General features: G+C 42.4%; 3 protein-coding genes across 4 annotated transcripts in view; 2 read left to right on the top strand and 1 right to left on the bottom strand.

Moving 5' to 3' along the window:
• Nucleotides 1–243: 243 nt before the first annotated feature.
• LOC124061650 (parapinopsin-like) lies at nt 244–2761 on the top strand. Its single transcript, XM_046393742.1, has 4 exons — nt 244–978; nt 1450–1778; nt 1939–2184; nt 2305–2761. The coding sequence occupies exons 1-4, from the start codon at nt 627–629 to the stop codon at nt 2455–2457; spliced, it is 1080 nt and encodes a 359-aa protein (XP_046249698.1). The 5' UTR covers nt 244–626; the 3' UTR covers nt 2458–2761.
• A 2558-nt stretch (nt 2762–5319) lies between these two features.
• LOC124061758 (dopamine receptor 3-like) lies at nt 5320–7600 on the top strand. Its single transcript, XM_046393977.1, has 2 exons — nt 5320–6656; nt 7445–7600. The coding sequence occupies exons 1-2, from the start codon at nt 5505–5507 to the stop codon at nt 7598–7600; spliced, it is 1308 nt and encodes a 435-aa protein (XP_046249933.1). The 5' UTR covers nt 5320–5504.
• A 202-nt stretch (nt 7601–7802) lies between these two features.
• Nucleotides 7803–19290, bottom strand: part of LOC124062429 (potassium voltage-gated channel subfamily D member 2-like) — a 32555-nt gene continuing 21067 nt past the window's right edge. Inside the window, exons 3-7 of one of the 2 annotated variants that reach the window (XM_046395186.1) lie at nt 13796–13958; nt 13242–13340; nt 12158–12256; nt 10906–11126; nt 7803–9713 (exon numbers count right to left, since the gene is read on the bottom strand). In XM_046395186.1, the coding sequence (XP_046251142.1) occupies nt 9536–9713; nt 10906–11126; nt 12158–12256; nt 13242–13340; nt 13796–13958 (760 nt within the window). In that variant the 3' untranslated portion in view covers nt 7803–9535. The remainder of the gene's footprint in view (nt 9714–10905; nt 11127–12157; nt 12257–13241; nt 13341–13795; nt 13959–19290) is intronic. The other variant, XM_046395187.1, reaches the window with a different exon arrangement.

Below are 19290 nucleotides of genomic sequence, written 5' to 3'. Positions count from 1 at the left end.
TACTTAAGAAAAGGGAATTCTTAAATACCAGGCCACGACTAAGACCTCATGGTTTTTTAGTGCTTCTCTAGTAATGTGAAATATGTATTGATGAAGTGTATTTTTATTTCACTATTTATTAAATTGGAAATGCCTTAATGTTCTTGCCAAGTGTTTATGTCATGAATTTAAAACAACTTGATGATTGGATGATTGTTCTGTAGTTAGCAGGTGCGCCTGTATTGAATGTCCATTTCACCATTTGCACCAGGATTTTCCCTCCTTTTCCATGATTGTTGGTGTAAACAACAAAGGAAGAAATATTTCATGATTTGAAAATGAATTCTGAGGACTTACTCACCCCTGCTTATTATCTCTCCTCTCTCCAATTACCATAATAGCTGTGGGTAGGATTAATCCCTCCAAATCGTGTTACAGGCCAATTTCCCATATTGCATTTGGGGCTTTCTGTGTCAGACAGGTGCCCAAACTGACATCTTGGAAAATAAGAGGAGCTGAGTGGTTTAACGGGGATCAGAAATGATAAGATCTATGACACTGCTGTGTCCTGAGTCGAGCAGAGTGTCTGTGGGTTCAGTGTCTGGCCTCGCTGTGGTTTCACCAGAGCTGGACTTCATTTGGGCACCATGGACAGCAACAGCACGACGTGGAGCTCCAGCCCGCACCCTCCATCCATCCTCACCGCGGTGGTGACTGTTGCCCCCACCATCTTCCCTCGGGTGGGCTACAGCATACTTTCTTTCCTCATGTTCATCAACACAGTTTTATCAGTTTTTAACAACGGCCTCGTCATAACCGTGATGCTGAGGAATCCGTCTCTCCTCCAGCCTATGAACGCTTTAATCCTCAGCCTCGCCGTGTCTGACCTCATGATTGGCCTGTGCGGCTCGCTGGTCGTCACTATCACTAACTACCAAGGCTCTTTCTTTATTGGCCACGCAGCCTGCGTGTTTCAAGGATTTGCAGTCAATTATTTTGGTAAGTGAGAGAGCAGTTTGTGTTCTATAGACTTTTGAGATCAATTTTGTTTTTGTCTGTGCCTGCAGGTGTATTGCTGTACACAAAGCTGTAAGTCTAAAATATCAGTCCTTGTTTCACTTAACCTCAAAATGTGTTGTTCCTTTAAAATGTTTATGTTGTCGACCTGTGATTCTTTCTGAAAATGTCTCTCTGCTGTTATCAGATATTGCAAATGTCATGCTACTTTCTCACAAACACAAAGTGTTTTTTTCTGACTTGGAAGTTCACTGTAATTATGTGATTCAAGGTTTTTCTGCCTGTTAGCTTTATTCAGAGATTTCAAAAACATGTCACAGTCTTCTCAGGAGTTTGCTCAGTTGTTATGGAAATATTTGTGACAGCCGTGCAAACCTTGAGAAAGACAACAAGATGCAGTTGTTTTTTTTGTTTGTTTGTTTTGTTTTTGTTACATTTGTTCCTCTTTCTTAGGTCTGGTTTCTCTCTGCACTTTGACCCTGCTTGCCTACGAGCGGTACAACGTGGTGTGTAAGCCAAGAGCTGGTCTGAAGTTGAGCATGAGGAGGAGCATCATTGGGCTGCTGTTCGTCTGGATCTTCTGCTTGTTTTGGGCTGTGACTCCGCTCTTCGGCTGGAGCTCCTACGGGCCTGAGGGAGTCCAGACCTCCTGTTCTCTGGCCTGGGAGGAGAGATCATGGAGCAACTACAGCTATCTCATCCTCTACACGCTCCTCTGCTTCATTTTCCCTGTTGCAGTCATCATTTACTGCTACTCCAAAGTGCTCACATCCATGAATAAGGTGGGCACATAATGGCTTCTGCATATTTATTACACTTTTACGCCATTAGAACCAGATTTAAAATTCAAACCTCCATTCTCATCACTTTGCAATTTGCCACCTACTGACTAAAACAACTTATTAGCTTTTAATGTGTGTCGAATTTGCTTTCTGCTTGTAGCTTAACAGAAGTGTAGAGCTCCAGGGTGGGCGTTCCAGCCAGAAGGAGAATGATCACGCCATCAGCATGGTGCTGGCCATGATTATAGCTTTTTTTGTATGCTGGCTGCCCTACACAACATTGTCTGTGGTGGTAGTTGTGGATCCAGAGCTCTACATCCCTCCGCTGGTTGCCACCATGCCCATGTACTTTGCTAAGACCAGCCCTGTTTATAACCCCATCATCTACTTCCTTTCCAACAAACAGGTGAGCAGCTGAGGTGTGTATGTGCTGTAAAGCCGAGATGCGGACAGGACAGGAAGCACATGAAAAACATATTTGAATTGCCTGAAGGTGTTCACGTCATGATTTTTTACGCCCCAACAGTTCCGCGATGCCACTCTGGAGGTGCTGTCCTGTGGTCGCTACATCCCCCACGCGTCCACCGGCGTCAGCATCAACATGTGCTCCTTGAACAGGAGAAGCCGTCTGACTTCCCTGAACAGCGTCAACACGCACAGCAAGGTGTTGCCTCTGTGACTTTCTTCGGCAAAAGCAATAAGCCTGTTGTTGAAAAATGGTTGTCGTCTCATCAAGGACACAGACCTGAAGATCTGCAGGCTCGTGTCTCTTTTCTGTAGCCCAGTGAGAACAGATTTAGCTCAGAGACTCATGGCTGTTGTTCAGAAGGTGAACAAAATAAGTGTAATCTGGCACACGGTAATGCAACCCAATACAAGACCACAGAGAAAGAGCTTATTTTGTTCGCTTTTTGTTAAGATTATGTAAGAGGTGTGTTTATTCATCTCCCTTTGAGACTAATTTGGCATTTTATTGAACTGCATTATGTACCAAGGTGTTGCTGTAGTTAGTGTCAGCACATTTTTCAAGAAGAAAAAGAAATATTCAGTAAGACCGTTACATGTGATTTGCTTAGATCAATAAACTGTTACATTTTTCATATTGATGTTTATGCATGTGGAAAATTAGCCAAAAAGAAAGGAGATCTAAAAAGGACAGAAAACACTGGGTGAAATAAATGTTTTTGGACAAATGCAGTTTCTATTTGTAAATTTCCAATTTGTATGCATTTTTAACCGGACAAGGAGAATCAGATAAAGCCCCGCTAGCAGAGAGAGAGAGGAAGTGAAACCTTTGAACCCCTGAATTTTCGTCCATAAATAAAATGCAGCGGACCTGTTTTCATATAAACTGAGAATATACTTCCTTCTTTCTAAAAGTCACTTAGATATTTAACATTTTCAGGGTCTTGGGTAAAGCATTCTGCATGGCATGAAATATTCATTCATACACAGTAGACTATGAAACCCTTTTTCACATTACGAGGCCTTTTTTCTGTCTTTTTCTGGAAATAAATACTCTGATTTTGTGTAAGCTATACACATCTTGCACCACGCTACACAGAAAGAGGTTTCTATGTAATGTTTTTATGCAAATAAATGAAATCACTGTCAACAATAGCCAACTCCATTATATCATCAACACTGACAGCTGGACCAAATAATTCTATTTATTGTGGATTATGCTGTACGTAAGTCCTGCCTTTTGCCTCTACTCACACGCCTCAAAGGTCTGCTGCATAAAACATAAAAACACATATTAGATTGCTGCAGTGTTTACAGGCGTAATTTTACTCATAAGCACCCATGTGAATATAGAATTTTCTCAGTACAATTATTTATCAGTTGCAGGGAAACTGCAAAAGCAACATAATTGCAACATAAATGCTCTTCCTCACATTGTGCAACCTGGCCTAATAAGAATATAATGCAGTAAAAAACAAAAACAAAAAAAAAAATTCTGAAGATTCTGCTATAGCCACAAAATCAAAACCCTGGAAACTTTGGGTGCACACATTAAGCAAGCCTGTTGCACATCTTAGCTTACACATTAACAATGGGAAGTCAGTCAGGCAGTAAAAGACTTTCATTTTCCTTGCCTGGCCTGCTCTGTATGCTGTCAATTTCTTATTTGTGCTCTTTGTACTTTTTTCTGTTATCTCAATAGACAGTTCAGAGAGGGATTACACAGTTCAGAGAAGGATGACATAATGCCAAAGTCTCTGAGCCTGATTCAAACCGAGGACATCGTGTCTGATGTGGCACATGTCTGAGCCCACACTGAGTCACCAGAAGTGAAGATTAATATGTATCCCGTGATTACAGATGAAGCAAAAAACACAAACACACAGTTCAAGCAACGTTTAGTTAGTGGAACCAACCAATGTGCAGGAGCGACTATAAGCTGAGTCATAGACTGTTGGCTGAATTTTGATTAAAGACAGTGTTTAATATTTGGTGATTTGATCAAAGAGGATATCGATTCAGTTTATGTCATTGATTTTTTTTTTTAAATTGGTTTATTTGTTTGTTTGCAGGAGCCATAATTTGATTATATTTATTACGGCATAATTCAATTCAGCAAACTGATGACAATATTGCTCTGTCTCATGAACAAGCCAAGAGGCACCGCTTTTCCTCTTCATCTGCCCTTTACATTGTGCACACATTTGCACGATTATTTTACACACCCCAGGTTAGTGGTCGGTTCCTCCACTGTAATGTTTTCACAAGTTTTTTGGTTTGGTTTGATGTGATGGTACCAATAGTCTGGATGAATTTTAGTTTCATTGCTTGTTTTGTTGTGTTCCCTCCCACTTGTTTGGCACGCTTGATGTAAATATTGCAAATGTGAAACTGATTCTAAATGGAGTGTTTTTCATGTGCAACTACTCTTCTGTCTTGGCACTTCTATTTTAGCAAGTTGCTTATTATGCTGCCTCAGTTTATGGTATCCTAAAATATCTACAAATATAACACCACAAAAATAAACAAATATTGTTTGTTTTGAGAAAAATTTCATCGGCCTAATATGGAGAGAATGGTCAGGGGGGAATATGTATTGTGTTGATCTAATCCCAGATTTGGTATAGTCCATAAGCTTGCACATTTGAAGCAAAGAGCATTTCACACTTTATCTCCAAACAGGATTACACAATGTCATGCTATAATCCAGCAGCACGGCTCCCTTTATTTCCTAAACCAATTCGAGAACTCCGAAGTCATCCATCTGGCATGCTTAATGCAAAGCTTTTAACCTTTGTGAGGTAGTGTATTAAATGAAATGGACAGCTGTTCGCTTCACACCTATATGCACATCCTATGCATCAGTGTCATAATAATCATTATGATAATCAGCATTTCAGATCTGAGCTCCTGGTTGGCTTTGCTGAAGCTGTATATCAGGACTGAGACAATGGTGACATAACCACTTTTCAATTAACAGCCATCCTTTTTTTTCCATTTGTCTGCACCGCGAATACACAGCACAGTTTTTAATGAATGTGAACAGTGAGGACTCCCAGGTGACCTGCTGCTGCCCTGGGGTGATAATGAAAAGGGCGGATACTTTGGCACAGTTTGTCCAAACTGCAGGTTCACCCGTCAGTATTATTCATTCAGAGCGGAATCACTTGCTGACTGGCAAAGAACATTTACTGCATGTTCCGATCAGCGTAGGGAGAGTGAAGATACAGAACTAAACATGCTGACTCTTTGAACCTGGAGATGAGAGGCGAACCTGCATCTGCATGGGACTCTGGGAACAGCACCATTTGGGAGGAATACACTGACATCGCTTTTGTGGTGGCAAACAGCTTGATTCTGTTGATCACCTCAACTGTGGGGATTGCAGCAAATATTTTTGTCTTGCTTGCAGTTTATCATCAAAAATCACTGCAAACTTGTAATAACGCACTGGTGGTGAATCTTGCCGTTGTAGACTTTCTGCGATGTGTAACCGACTGTCCCATTCTCTTGACCATCGTCTTGACTGTGCATCAAAGAGGACGTGTGGACGGGTTGATCTGTGACACACAAGTGGCCTCTTTCTCTTTCAGCTGCTGTATCCAGCTGTTGACGCTGGCCTGCATAAGTGCAGAGAGATACCAGGCAATTGCACAACCCTTCAAAACCAGTCAAAGACGAAGACGAATTATGGTACTGATTCCCGTCATATGGACTTTGGCTATTGTGGTGGCTGGTGTTTGTCTGATATTTGTGAAGGACTCACCCGTACACATGAGGTGCAAAGGATTACAGCAAGAAGGAACGTCCTCCTATGACACCTTTGGACTTTACATGCTGTTCCCACTTTGGGTAGCTTGCTTCGGTGTTATCATTGGTTTCTATGCTCGCATATTTATCCTTGTGAGATCACACAATCGCAAAATATTTGACAAAGGTACGACTCTTTCAAAAGGAGACAAAACAGAAGAGAAGCAGAAAAATGGAGAAACCACAGTGGTGGAAAATGGACATGAAAAATCTGAACAAAAGCAGACCTTGAGCAAAAGTGTTGCTCAGGTGGAACCAGTGACACAAGCTAAACCAAATTCATCCAATAAAGATTCCACTAGTGCTCTGCTGACCTCAACAAAAGCAGTGCAATGTGTCTCCAATTGTTCAGGGAATAAAACAGAATTAAAAAATACACTTGAGATAACCGACTTTGAAAGAGAACAACCTTGCCCACCCGCATTGCAGGTTGTGGTGCAGACTGAGGAGAAACCGTTGAAAACAGAAGAGCCCAGTTCCTGTGCCAAGAAAGTTGAAGCAAAACCATCAAATGGAGATGCTGTTGCTAGTGTTAAGAGCTCAGCCACAAAGCCGCAGAAGGTGTCAAGCAATTTCGACGCAGAGAAGCAGTCCAAAGAGACAGTGAAAATTGACAAAGCACCCTCTGAAATGAAAGAAAGCAGCCCACATGTTCCATCGTCTGCACAGTTACAAAACCCTGAATCCACTTCTGTTTTGCTGATTGAACTAAAACAAGCTAAGAGCAACAATGGAGGAGAAACGGCGCCTGTTGCTACAGTAGATCAAGCGTCGTCATTACCTGCGGTCTCAAACAACGTCGCTGGAACAGAAGCTACAAACCAAAATGTCAACGTGGAAGGCGCTGTTTGCATGATGCCTTCAAAAGCAAGGAAAGACAGAACGAACAAAAAGAAGGAGAGTAAAATGGCTAAGCGCGCAGGTTACATAATTATAACTTTCCTCTTGTTCTGGCTGCCACTGATCACGACTATCCTGGTGAATTTCGTGGTTCACAAAAACAAGTATACACCGGTAAGTAGTTGTAGAGATAAGGATGCAGCTGTACTGGCACTTTGTATTTCAAAAAGTGTTTAATAATAATAAACATGTTTTTGTTTGTGGTGGGTGAAAAACTCTGCTCTTATACTGTAGTGCACAGAAGGGCTTTTGAGTTCATTTTTAAGTCGCAAAAATGTAAAGACACCAACAACTATAAAATTGTGAATTTGAGTATGACTTGCTTTTTTAAACTGTTTAATTCCAAGATATCCACATCAAACAAATTTCCACGACCATGACTTCATATCAAGTGACGATAACTACCCGAGTGTGAAAATCTCTCCTCCATAGGCAGATAGGTGCTATACAATGTTCCCTAACACTTTTTTAATTTCCTATCATTTTTTCAGACAGCTGCCATTCAGGACGTGGAGATTCTGTCAGTCTCTGTCGCCTGCATCACATCTCTGAGTGACCCAATCATATACGCTGCGGTGAACCCTCAGTTTCGGACAGAGTTTTATAAGCTTAAAAACAGGGCTGAGTCCATATTCAAGAAGAAATGAAAATATTTCCGCTTCTGTCAACCTCTGACCAGACCAAATGACTATATTCAACATTCACCAACTGAATAATAAAATGGTTAACATTTGCTTTGTCATTGTTCAAACGTGAACTAAAATTAAACGGCAGTCATCAAAGTCTAAATTTCTATTTGGGTATCAGAGGCCTACTATATTATATGCTGCTGTGTTATATTAGATTTTATGCCGGCTGATGTCTCAGCAGTTACTAAACACTGCAGAGAAGAAGTGCTACACGCTGTGAAAAGCAGCCTGGACAGATGCAATCAGCTCAGCAGGAGGACGCTGCTGAGCTTTCTGTGAAACAATCACTGAGGGCTGCTTGTCAGTCTCCAGAGACCCTGCAGTGAGGACCTACCACTAAGCCGGTCAGGTCCTCACATGTCCTCCGGCAGCACCTAATTATTATCTCATCCTGTTATTAGTGATGCTCTTTGAGTAACAGGGCAAAACATGATGAAATCCACCTAATTGTGTTCCAATAAAAGAAAAAAAAAAGACATGGGTCATTTAATGGATGTTACAGTAGAGCTACAGTATTTATTCTATCCACTGCACCAAATGCACAATGTGTTATTATTTGTCCCTTTTCCTTACCTCTTATATATGTACTCCATGACAAGATTTGCATTTCATTAAAAGCAAAGAGTTGCAGAATTTACATCATAACATACCAGCCTCAGTGTGTTTCTTTCCATCAATCTCTTTTTTACTGACAAACCTCCAACAAGAAGCAGAGACAAACTTTTAATAAAACAGAATTCTGCAATGACAGCATGCAAATCCTTAATTCAACCAGTTAACAGACAGAAATAGTATGCCAACAACTGTCAACTAAATCTAGAAATAAGAGGAGCCAACTCCAAATGCAGCTGATAAAGTTCTAACTGAGATATTTACAATATGAAAAATGTACAAAATGGCCCTTAAACACAGTGAAATCTACCAAGTCTCGCTTATGAACATTATAATTTAAGAGGAACTCAGTGGAATTGATGTTCTACCTTCATATGGTTTTCCAGGTCAATATTATGTGTCCACTTTAGGGTTAGTATTAGTTAAGTGTTGCGGAGAACATTCACTTATAATTCTACCTTGTGACCTAACTAATATGTACCCTGTATAGTTCTCAACGTCAGCTGTTAATTAATGACAGCGGCTTTCACATAGATCCATATCAGAATGTCAAATATGTAATCTAACACAAAATTTTGTCATTTCGACTTTCACTTGTACATTTCACAAACATGTCAGGATGCGTAGTATATTTTACTCATCAAGCGATGACACCAACCAGTTAATGAGTCAGTTAATGAATATTCACAACGGTTATCCATTCTAGCAGATGCATGTTTTCTGAATTTACAACAGTTAGGGGACTATTAGAAACCGGCAAATTGAGGGAGTTTCAAAATATTCTATTCAACTCGGGTGGCGAGCAAAGTGAATGATTCTAATGTGTAAGTAGACTGATTTAATATTCACAAAGATGGCCATCGGTTCATGAATATGTGTGCTTTGTCATCAGAGGCCATCAGGAGTGACCTTTAAATATCTGCCTTTCCTCCTTTGAATCAGAAGACAACAAATACAACTACATTACATATTCAAAAATAAACTTTTTTTCTCAGTATTTTTAGGCAACAACGATAAACACGCAATCCCAACACTTCCTTGCTCTGCTGTGCTTAATGGAGCAAGATCTGCTGGTTCGCTTTTATCTCCAAGGCAGCCTGTCCATTCATCATTCTAATACCATGCAGAGTTTGACATCGGATGAGATCACTACTTCAAAAAACCCCGACTTCTGCTAATCTTATAATCCCTCTAGATTATGGCAGGTTGATGCTTGGTGGTCCCTCTCCTCAGCATCTGGTGCTTCTTGAGACCAGTTAGCTGATCAGATAGGCATGACATCTACAAGGCAGATACTCGGACAATGTTGCTCTGAGAGTATGCGGTGGTGGTGGTGGAGCCGTGCCCGTCTGATGAGGTCACCACTGGAGCAGATAGGCTGACCATGGAGGGAGTGATGTAAGGTTCGTCACATTTCAAGGGCACAGTCTCATCGAGTTTGGCATTCAGGCTGGAGCGGCTGCAAAACAAAACACGGGATGAAAGAGGGTGAGAGTCCTGACCTTGTGAATGTCTTACACAAAGGCTGTACTGCAAGGAGTTCTTTCATACATACTTGTACTGTAAAAAGCCACTTAAGAAATACCCAAGATCTTTGTACAAAGATCTTTGTACAGCGTGAATGTATAGGAGCACTGCCTCATGTTCCTCATGAATGTATATTTCAGTTTTCAGTGTGGAATTATGTCAGAGTCTATTAGAGAACACACTGCACATGTAGCCCATGTATCTGAAACCACAGGCTGACACTGACTCTATTGAACATCTTAAATAAGACTCTTTACATGTGGTCCATCTTGTACAAAGACACGGCATGTAAAATCATTCATACTGAACGCCTTTTTTTTGGACTGATGTGAACATGAAATTTCCTACTGACTGTTTGTGTGCAGTGCGGACTACCCAACCGCATGTGAAATTAAGTCTCACGCACATCAAAATTACGGAGATTAATTCACCCAGTGCTTATAGTGCCAATGTTTTAAAAAATCGGCCCCAGTATGATGGTAAGGTGAACAGATTTTCATTTGTGCTGCTTTTAACAACAAAAAAATTACATTCATCACCTGCTTTTTCAATGTCCTTGTTGCTCTGCATAATCCGCAGAACAAGCTGTTCAACAGTTTTCACAGAGGTTACTTCTTTGGTAGAAAGTTACACTGAAAAGTGACCTGCCTGTGGATTATCAAAGGTAACAGGGACACTGGTTCTGGGAGAAAGGCTGCAAAATCCCATTAACTTGCATTGTATTAGGTTGGCAGCAGAACACTCACTAAGCTAGCGGTGGAGAGATTCCCGCAGAGACAGAGCTAAATGGGCAAACTGGCCTGACTGACTGTCCTCAAATGCAACGTGAAAAAACTGTACACTACACACACAACCCAACGTACCATTAATGATTTGAACTTGCATGTTGTCCCTGTTCAACTAACCACATACAAAATGTTTCATGAAATAAGAAAAACAGCCTTGTTTGATGCCTTGTGATGATGCACTTTTCTATTATTCACAGAATGAGGATTTTTAGACATTATAGAATTGTCTGAATTCATGCAAACCTTATCCTTAATCATTATCTGAAACCTATTTGCATGCATGTAGACAGACAGCGATGTAGAAACAGACAAGGGAGCAGGAGACTGTGAGGCTACCTGTTGGCCACTGGCCTCTCTCTTATCTGTATGGTGCTGAGCTCCTGGTTGTTTGTGCTGGGCAGGCTGAAGCTGCTCTTCTTCCTGTGGCGTCGAGAGCAGCACGAGCTGAGTCCATGTGGAGACGAGGACAGCGAGGACGAGCGGGAGCCCGACTTGTTCATCACAGAGATCTCCATGCAGTTGGACTGAAACGTCTGCTCGTCCACAAACTCATGATTCTGCAGAGGAAGATGGCACAAATGCTGCTCATGATTCACTCTATTACATCAATGATTGGCTCTGCTAAACAATGAGTGAAGATGTTTCTCAGCAAAGTACTAAACGGACTGAACAGAATCCACAGCAAAATTGTTTAATAATTGGAAAATGAATCATCATGGGAATAGAAATGTATTGGCCCAGATGTCCATATTAAGTGCCATCTGTGAAAACATTCACAACTGTTATCCCTGTGACAAATGAGCAAGACTTGAAGGTCAGGCTGCAAGTGTGTTTCAGGCCCTTCCAGCAGATGGCACAGCGACACCATGCAGGATCTGACGGCGTACCCTGAATCATGCATCCTTTTTTTACATGTTCCCTCGGTCACTCCTGCACTACACACTGCCATCTATAATGCACACCATGAGAAGCTTGACATAAACATGCGCGATGCCTTCTGAACGGCATGGAGCCTTTATGGAGCTTTTCCCAGACGACTGGCAGGCCTTTTACTTGGGAGGGAAATCATGTATGAGGAGGAACACAGATTTACTGCCTGTCCTGTTTCTGTATGGGGTTTAGAGCTGCAAGTGTAAAACTCATGTCACAGCCGAGCATTAAAGAGGCTCTTACAACTCTAAATTATAGATAGAGTAAAATTAAGTATGCCAGTTTGTTTGGGAGGAATAATGTTACTGGCTGGCGGAGTCATGTTATCTTTAGCATGTTGCTGGAGAGGGGACTCAACATTTCCCATGCCCATTTACAGCTATTTTTAACTCGGACTGCATATGAAATCTACAGTTTGTGCATGGCTGAAAAAACTCACTTTGTTTCTATTTGCAACACACTGTAACAGGCTGACACTACCAATGATACAGCACAGACCGCAGCAGTGATGCAGTTTTGCATAAAAGGAGCTTTTTTTTTTTAAGTGAGATATTTTAAACTGTCTAAAATCTGTTATCAAGATAGTGAAACTAAAAGATGCCAAAGTGATTGTGTGTTTGCCAGCTTTCAAAAGTTAGAAAAAGAAAAGGGATTTTACCGTGGTCTTCTCCAGGCAGTGCAGCAGGTGATGGTGTTGGCTCTCGAAAGGAGGGTTGGTGCCCTTCCCCACCAGCGCTTGTCCTGCCTCCTTGGCTGCCTTTAAACAAAATAAAAAACAAATGAATAAAAAAAAATGGTGGAGATGAGCAGGTTCAGCCCCTGCATTAGAACGGAGTTTCAGGCAACAGTTAGCTCGGCGATGTAGTGGAGAGTACGCAAAGCACTGAGGACTGAAATGCTGATCTGTAGCACGGCAGCCAATCTACTGAGAACCTAGTGAGATGGGAATGTTTGAGAAATGCATAGAGACAGCGGCTGATTACAACATGTTTCACTGATAGAATTGGTTTTGTCATTCTCTCGCTGATTTGGTGAGGAAGTACCAGAAAAGTCAAATTAGAAATGAGCTCATAACAGCAGTGGCACACCTAGACACAGATCGAACAGACTGCACCAAATACAGCACAGATTCTGGACCACAACAACACTACACACTTTGATGAGGCTCTGCACGGCTCTGGGATGGAAGGTATGTTGTGTTAGTCTGCACTACGACCTGGATGCTCTAGAAATAACACACAGAACACACACAGCAGATCAAAAACAGAGTTTAGAGGAGATGCAGGCTGAGCAGACAGCCTCCATAGGCGGCCCACTGTCCAGTAAGCCTCTGGTTTCCTCCTTCCCCTCCAAACCCTGTTGAACAGACATGCAGAGCTCGGTCATGAGTCAGGGTGACTGTAATGGCTGTGCTCCACCAGAAGGCATGTGTGCCTGCCTGGCCCTCCTGCTGTATGGACAGAGAGAGAGTGTTGACGAGGCATGTCAATGCTGCAGCTGAGAGGTGTGATGTAAGAGAGAGGACGATCACACTGAAGCACTGGAATGACAGCAGCCCCTGTGTTACAGCATGAGAAGCCCCCCCCACCCCCCATCCCCCGACCCCGTGTCACAGCATGAACGACCCCCCCATCACCACCCCTCCCGTGAGTGGTTGCATGGCCCCCGAGCAGAGCAGCATGCAAGCGTCAGCGATGCCCCGGTCAGTCGGCCCCCAAGCCGCTGCCGCTTGGTCCCGTTACCTCCTCCAGTGAGTCGATCAGGAGCCCATTTTGTTTGTAGCGCATATACGCATTAGTGCCTCGAATCTTCGCAGCACGGATTCTAGCAAGCCGAGTTTTCTGTTTGAACAAACAAACCTCTGTTTTAGCCTCTGACGGTTTGTCTGTCACACTAATTGGCTCTGTCTCCCCCCTGGCAGCCACAGTATTTAGTAGGAAGAGGCCATGCTTAAATCCACCATCAGGAAATTCTGCCTTAGCAAACACTTTTAGGAAGAAATGCACATATTGCTATTGAAAAGCTGCTGACACTATATTCTGAAGATCATTTGTTCAGTCATTGTCATTCCTTCTCTTATTCTTTTCTCCCACTGAAATATACTCAAGCAAGTTTAGCCCACCCAATACACACATGCAGAGAAACACAATAAAAGATTAATATTCTGGAAGATAGTGTTTGCCCTGTCATTCTGTTACGTGTGGATAAGACAGGGACAGAGGAAAGAGGCAGATAGAAGCAAAGAGTAAAGAGCGATAGAGGAAGAGAGAGGCAGAGGGAGGGGGAGAGTCAGTACCCTCTGGGCTCGTCGCTTCTCTGCCCGCTGGCTTTGGTGGTAGATACGGCTGAAGTTTGACACGATGACAGGGACAGGCAAGGCGATGACCAGCACCCCACTCAGAGAGCATATGGACCCAAATATCTTCCCCACGATTGTTTTTGGCACCATGTCACCGTACCTGAAACACCGAAAACAGACAACAGTGAGCACACTGTGCCGAAAAACAAGAAGAAAATATTCCTTTTAAAGAATCCGCTCGCGAGGCTCGTTTTATCGTGTTAAGCTGTTGTGTGTTTAATGTTATTTTTGCTAGTCTTGAAATAGTTACAGTGACCTTGGATTATTTCACAACTTCAAATAAGAAGTCACACATTTGAAGTGGGTGAGGAATAAATAGGACTTTTCTGAAGTGTCTTCTGCCTGGCCTACTTTCCACATGCCATCGTGATGTTCCTCTTTTAAAACCCTGTTTCATATATAATTACACACCTGCTGGCACCAGCTAATGCTTTCATGTCGTGACCAAATGCGCTACATATCCCTTGTGACCTCTGCTAGCCAAACAGCTTGTGAAAGATACAGGGAGTAGCATCACGTTGAGTTAAAGCAAAAGGGGAAAGGAACAGTGTGATGCCGCACCTTGGAGAAATCGTTTAAAGCCAGGGTTTGTAATTTATTTTGGAATATTTTTTGCTACATTTGTAGAGGAATTGTAGAAAAACATCCCAGCAGCAATCAATAAATACCAAATTTCACCCAGGGATCAATAAAGTATTCTGATTCTGTTTCAGAATAAATCAAATGCTCTATCAAAAAAGAAAACAATCTGCAGTGAGTGGCTCCCATATGCCTGTAATAAACCTAAATGAACTGAGAGGACAGCCTATCTGTCTTCCTACATATGTACTTGTTTACCAATGCGCACTGGATTCTTCCACAAGGTTAGGCACATATAATGCTAAAGCTATTAGTGAAATAGTTAGAAAAGGATAGCAGAAAAAGTGCAGTTAACAACAGCCAAGTTTTGGGCCATATGGGTGTATGGGCGGGAACTCGATCCCTTGGCTACACCGCCCCAAACTCCAAATGATGTCATCAGTGTGAGATGGCAGCACTTGTATCTGGGATATTTTGGCTACGCTTTTGAACAGTGGGAGGAAGTGGAGGTGTGTCGTCCATATTTATATATGTCAACGTTATAGACAGGCAGTGAGTGTTCATGTGTTATGGGGGAGGGGTTTGGATGGGGTCCTGATGGGTGGGAGTGAGATTCTTGTCTAGTTGGATATTTTCAAAACGTAGCTTCCTTTTGCTGGCTTCTTTAATGTTAGCAACTCCAGCTTCAATTCTGTGGGCCCCTTGTGTGTTTTTTTTCTCTTTGAAAATCATGCGCAACACTGGTGTACCTAAGCACAAGCCTATAATTTTTCAACATTACACAAATGTTTAACAGGCCACAGTCAGCATGAGCAGATTAATGATTGTACATATGTCAGATGGGACTGAATCATCCCCATTAAAGAGATTAATGCATCTGTCTTCTATCAGACAGTCGGGGCTGTCTGTGCTCAAGGTAAAGCTAGAATCAAACCGTCGCCATGATCTCACTCTCTTTATTTTAGCCCAACGAATCACCATTCACACCGATGCAACATTACTGCTCGTTCAAACTGGACTTTACAGACACATTTTGCAAGGGTTATGTCTCAGCAGCCAACTGTGTGTGAGGTGTATCATGATGGTTTCTGTGGCTTTGTGAGCTTTTAATGAGGATTTGATAAGGAATTAAAGGCAGTTCATTTAAAAGATTTGATGCTCAAAATTTGTTGGTTCAGGTGCTAATTCAGCAGATGCTACCAAGGTGATCAAACCAAACATTTAGTTGCAAACCACAGAGAACTGATTATCATTCAACATAATGAGAGATTCCTCTAAGGCAATTAATAGCACCAGACTCAAACCTGCAAATTATACCCACAAATCAACTGAACATAGCCTGCATGTTTATGAATAGCCCTCTGCAGCCATTTTAGGACACAGGCAGCAGTGGGATATGTTTCTGTTGTCTTTCTAAACATCCCTCTACAAGCTGAGGGGCCAGCAATCCACAGGACTGCAGGTGGGTGAGATGAATGATCGAGAAGCTCATGCGCAAATGACCTGAGAAGACCATTACCTCCCGAGAGTAAGATGAATGCAGGTAGGAAAGGACATCAGCATTGCTCAGTGGCTGTGACAGCCGTGCGTCTCTCAAGTGAGGCAGGGTAATGTGAATGTATCGCTACACGGGAGGTTGACTATTTCATAAATGAAGTTGTCTAATGCCCGCGGCAGTCTGCTTGAGTCATTAGCCTCAGGTTTCCATCAGGTTGGGCCCAGCAGACTGGGCTTTAACTGAACTTGGGCCGAAAGATGTAAAAGTGGACATTTTAATATCACGCTTGATGGGACTTCATGTACAACAGTTTGCTTTCAAGTTGAGTAATCTCACACAGATGTCATTAGTTTTACAGTTCATTACAGGTCAAGCCATTTTCTTATGTAATCATCGACGAAGCCTGACAGCAGGTGTCAATTATAGATTCCGGATGTACTGTTGAAAGCCTATTAAGAGATCCGTATTAAAAATGCAGGACAGCATTCCCTCACATAACTGTGGCTGCTCATGTGTGTTTTATTCCAACAGGATGGGTGTCAACATGCTGCTGGATGGGAAAATAAGTCTGAACAGTCAACTGTGGCATACAATGTATTGCAGTGCTTTCAGAGAGTCTTTTGAAAGCAAAGCACAGCAATGAGCAGGTGAAAAAAAGAAAGAAAGGAGCACGCACACTCTGGAGAGAAGCACTAACAGTGATGGATTGTTCATAAGGGGAAAGCTGAGATACACAAAGCTCTGCCTCCTGGATGACGGCGGAGGTAGGAATTAACAGCTGCGAGAGATTAAAGTAATGTTCCTGCTTTGTTCTTGTTGTCTCTGACTACCAGGTACCCACGTTTGCTACCCCAAGCTGACATGGGTGAGACACAAAGATGGATGGCCAGATCTTTATCCACCCTGCAGAGGAGGAAGAGGAGTGTCGGAATGACTGAGTATCAATTCCCCAGTTCCACCCACCTGAAACCGTACTGCGCTCACACTCGCACTCGCACCGGCTTTAAAAACAGCGCATTCTGTAGAACTGTCCTACAGTGAGATGACAGCATTGCAGATGAATCCCGGCATGGTGAGAGAGAGTGAAACAGGGGGGTTCGCCTTAGACGGTGTAGGAGAAATGTCAGACTAAAAGGAATATTTGAATTCCTGAAACGGGGGATGAATGTCCCCGCCCGGCTTGGATAATAGACCAATCAAACATTCATGAGTCCCTGTATCAACCTGCGTGGCAGAGTTTGTGCCGTTGACCTTAGAAGCGGTGCGGTATTCCATCAGGGGGTGCTCTGAGACAGATTTCTGTACACGACCTCACCACCTCACAGCGAGCGCTGACACCCAATAACATGGACACCCCTGGACACGCAGGAAGACACACACACACACACACAAGCAGTCACGACAACATACACTTGTTTGTGTGTGTGTGTGTGTGTGTGTGAAAAGGCCTTTAATTTGACATCTAGTTAAACCAATCCCCCTTCCTAAAAAAGCAATCTTGCTCCTTGATTGTCTTCCAGAACCCTGTGTCTGAAATCTGACTGCCATCTGGTTAGTGGGAAGCAAGAAAAAAAAAAAAAGAATAAATAAATAAAATTAAAAAAAACAAACAACATATCTGCATGACTTTACAGACACGTCATTCGTTTATTTCTCTTGTCAGAGACACGGCAGGACTGTTTTACTAAAAAAAAATCAAACAAAATGAAATTAAATCTTTTCAGGTAAAATGAGGTAAAAATCTGACCTTTTTGGGTCATTTGCTCGGCTGTGGACAAAAAACAACACCTATATTAAAACCTCGCTTGAGTGAGAGCAGGCTCAAGTTTTTCATGTAATCATAGAGGTCTAAAGTAAGTCATTCTGTCCCACCAACTGACATGCCAGTCGAGATCACCACCAACAGCTTAGCAGTGCTGACAATTAGGATCCAAGAAGGATTGTGGCAGATCTTTCAGCTGAGAGGGCTTTCACAGCATCCATGAAATACAGTCATCCACTGGCACTTCTGTCATGGCACTTCTAGCTTCCACTTCCTCCGTTTTACCCTGAACACAAACTCAGCTCCTGCAGAAGGGACTGCAGTCGAGCACAAAAAAAAAAAAATAAAAGCAAAGGGAATGAATGACACTAAAATGGCCACACAGCATTTGATTCCACTGATGTGAGCGATCAAGGTCAAGGTGTTCAAATGAAGACAAAATCCTGTGATGAAGATACTGGAGCTGCTGGACTGTGTGGTCCTATCCTGTTCAATTTGTCATGGTAAAGACACTGAATCTCATCAAAGTGCACTCTGATCTACTCCACTTTGATACTTCAATGAGAGGCAATGGAATGAAACTAATTTGATTAAAACATTAAGCATTTTGATTCGTCAGCTGATTAGAATCAAGATGAATTAAGCACACCGTCCTATCTCGTGCACCATCCATCCCTGTTGTTTCATGCCAATAATTACCGAGAGGCCTGCAATCTGACATCCGAATCTGAAATGAATTTCAATCTCATCTCTTCTTCTATGAGATTGTTTTAACTGCACATCCCTCTTGGCGTTCATGTCTTATTATGTGTGAGGAGGGGAAGTCGTTGAGAGGCACATTCACTGGACTCTGTGGCCTCAGTTGTGCGTCTTTAGTCACGGTGAGCTTATTATGAAATGCCCTTCGAGATGCTAAAACAAGCCACTAATTTGGAAAAAGAAAAAAAAACATTTAATTGAGGAAAAAATAATGTCAAGGTCAACCACTTTTATTCTGACATGGAATTAACTTTTTTCAAAAACGATGACATGCTCTCTGCACCACGTGTTCCCAGCATGCCTTTCAGAATTCTGTGAATGCATCATTTTCTTTTTGACCTTCACCAAACATCCCATCACACACCCAGGCTCCTATCAGTGCTTCCTGGGGTAATTCACTTGCTCAGTTTCACAGTTCAATGGCTTCTACAGCACAGACAAGCCCTCCAAACCTGTGAGACCAAAACCTGTCAATTATCCTGAAACTCCGATACTGTCACTAACTGTACCAATCAAAAGTTGATAATGACAGAGAAGTGGCATTAAAACCGTGCAGGGACAACGGCGTAGCGGCAAGGTCGGGAAGTATCAGATAGCCTTACAGCGGTGAAATCTCCTGAGGGTGTGATGTGAAATGTAAAGCTACGACAGAGGATCAAAGAGTGTCAGAGTGGACACGACATTAAAATCTTATCTGAGAACATGACATAGAAGCGATGAAGCTTTACACTGACCAGCCGAGAAAGGCTTCATTTTTTTACAAGCCAAGACAAGGAGCAAATGGAGCAATGCTCCGCGACAATACTGTTCTCTGTAGCTTCTCCACAAGGCTGA

This window comes from Scatophagus argus, chromosome 7 (assembly GCF_020382885.2).
Source record: "Scatophagus argus isolate fScaArg1 chromosome 7, fScaArg1.pri, whole genome shotgun sequence".
In the NCBI taxonomy this organism is placed as follows: domain Eukaryota; kingdom Metazoa; phylum Chordata; class Actinopteri; family Scatophagidae; genus Scatophagus; species Scatophagus argus.
This window is presented reverse-complemented; position numbering and strand designations above follow the sequence as displayed.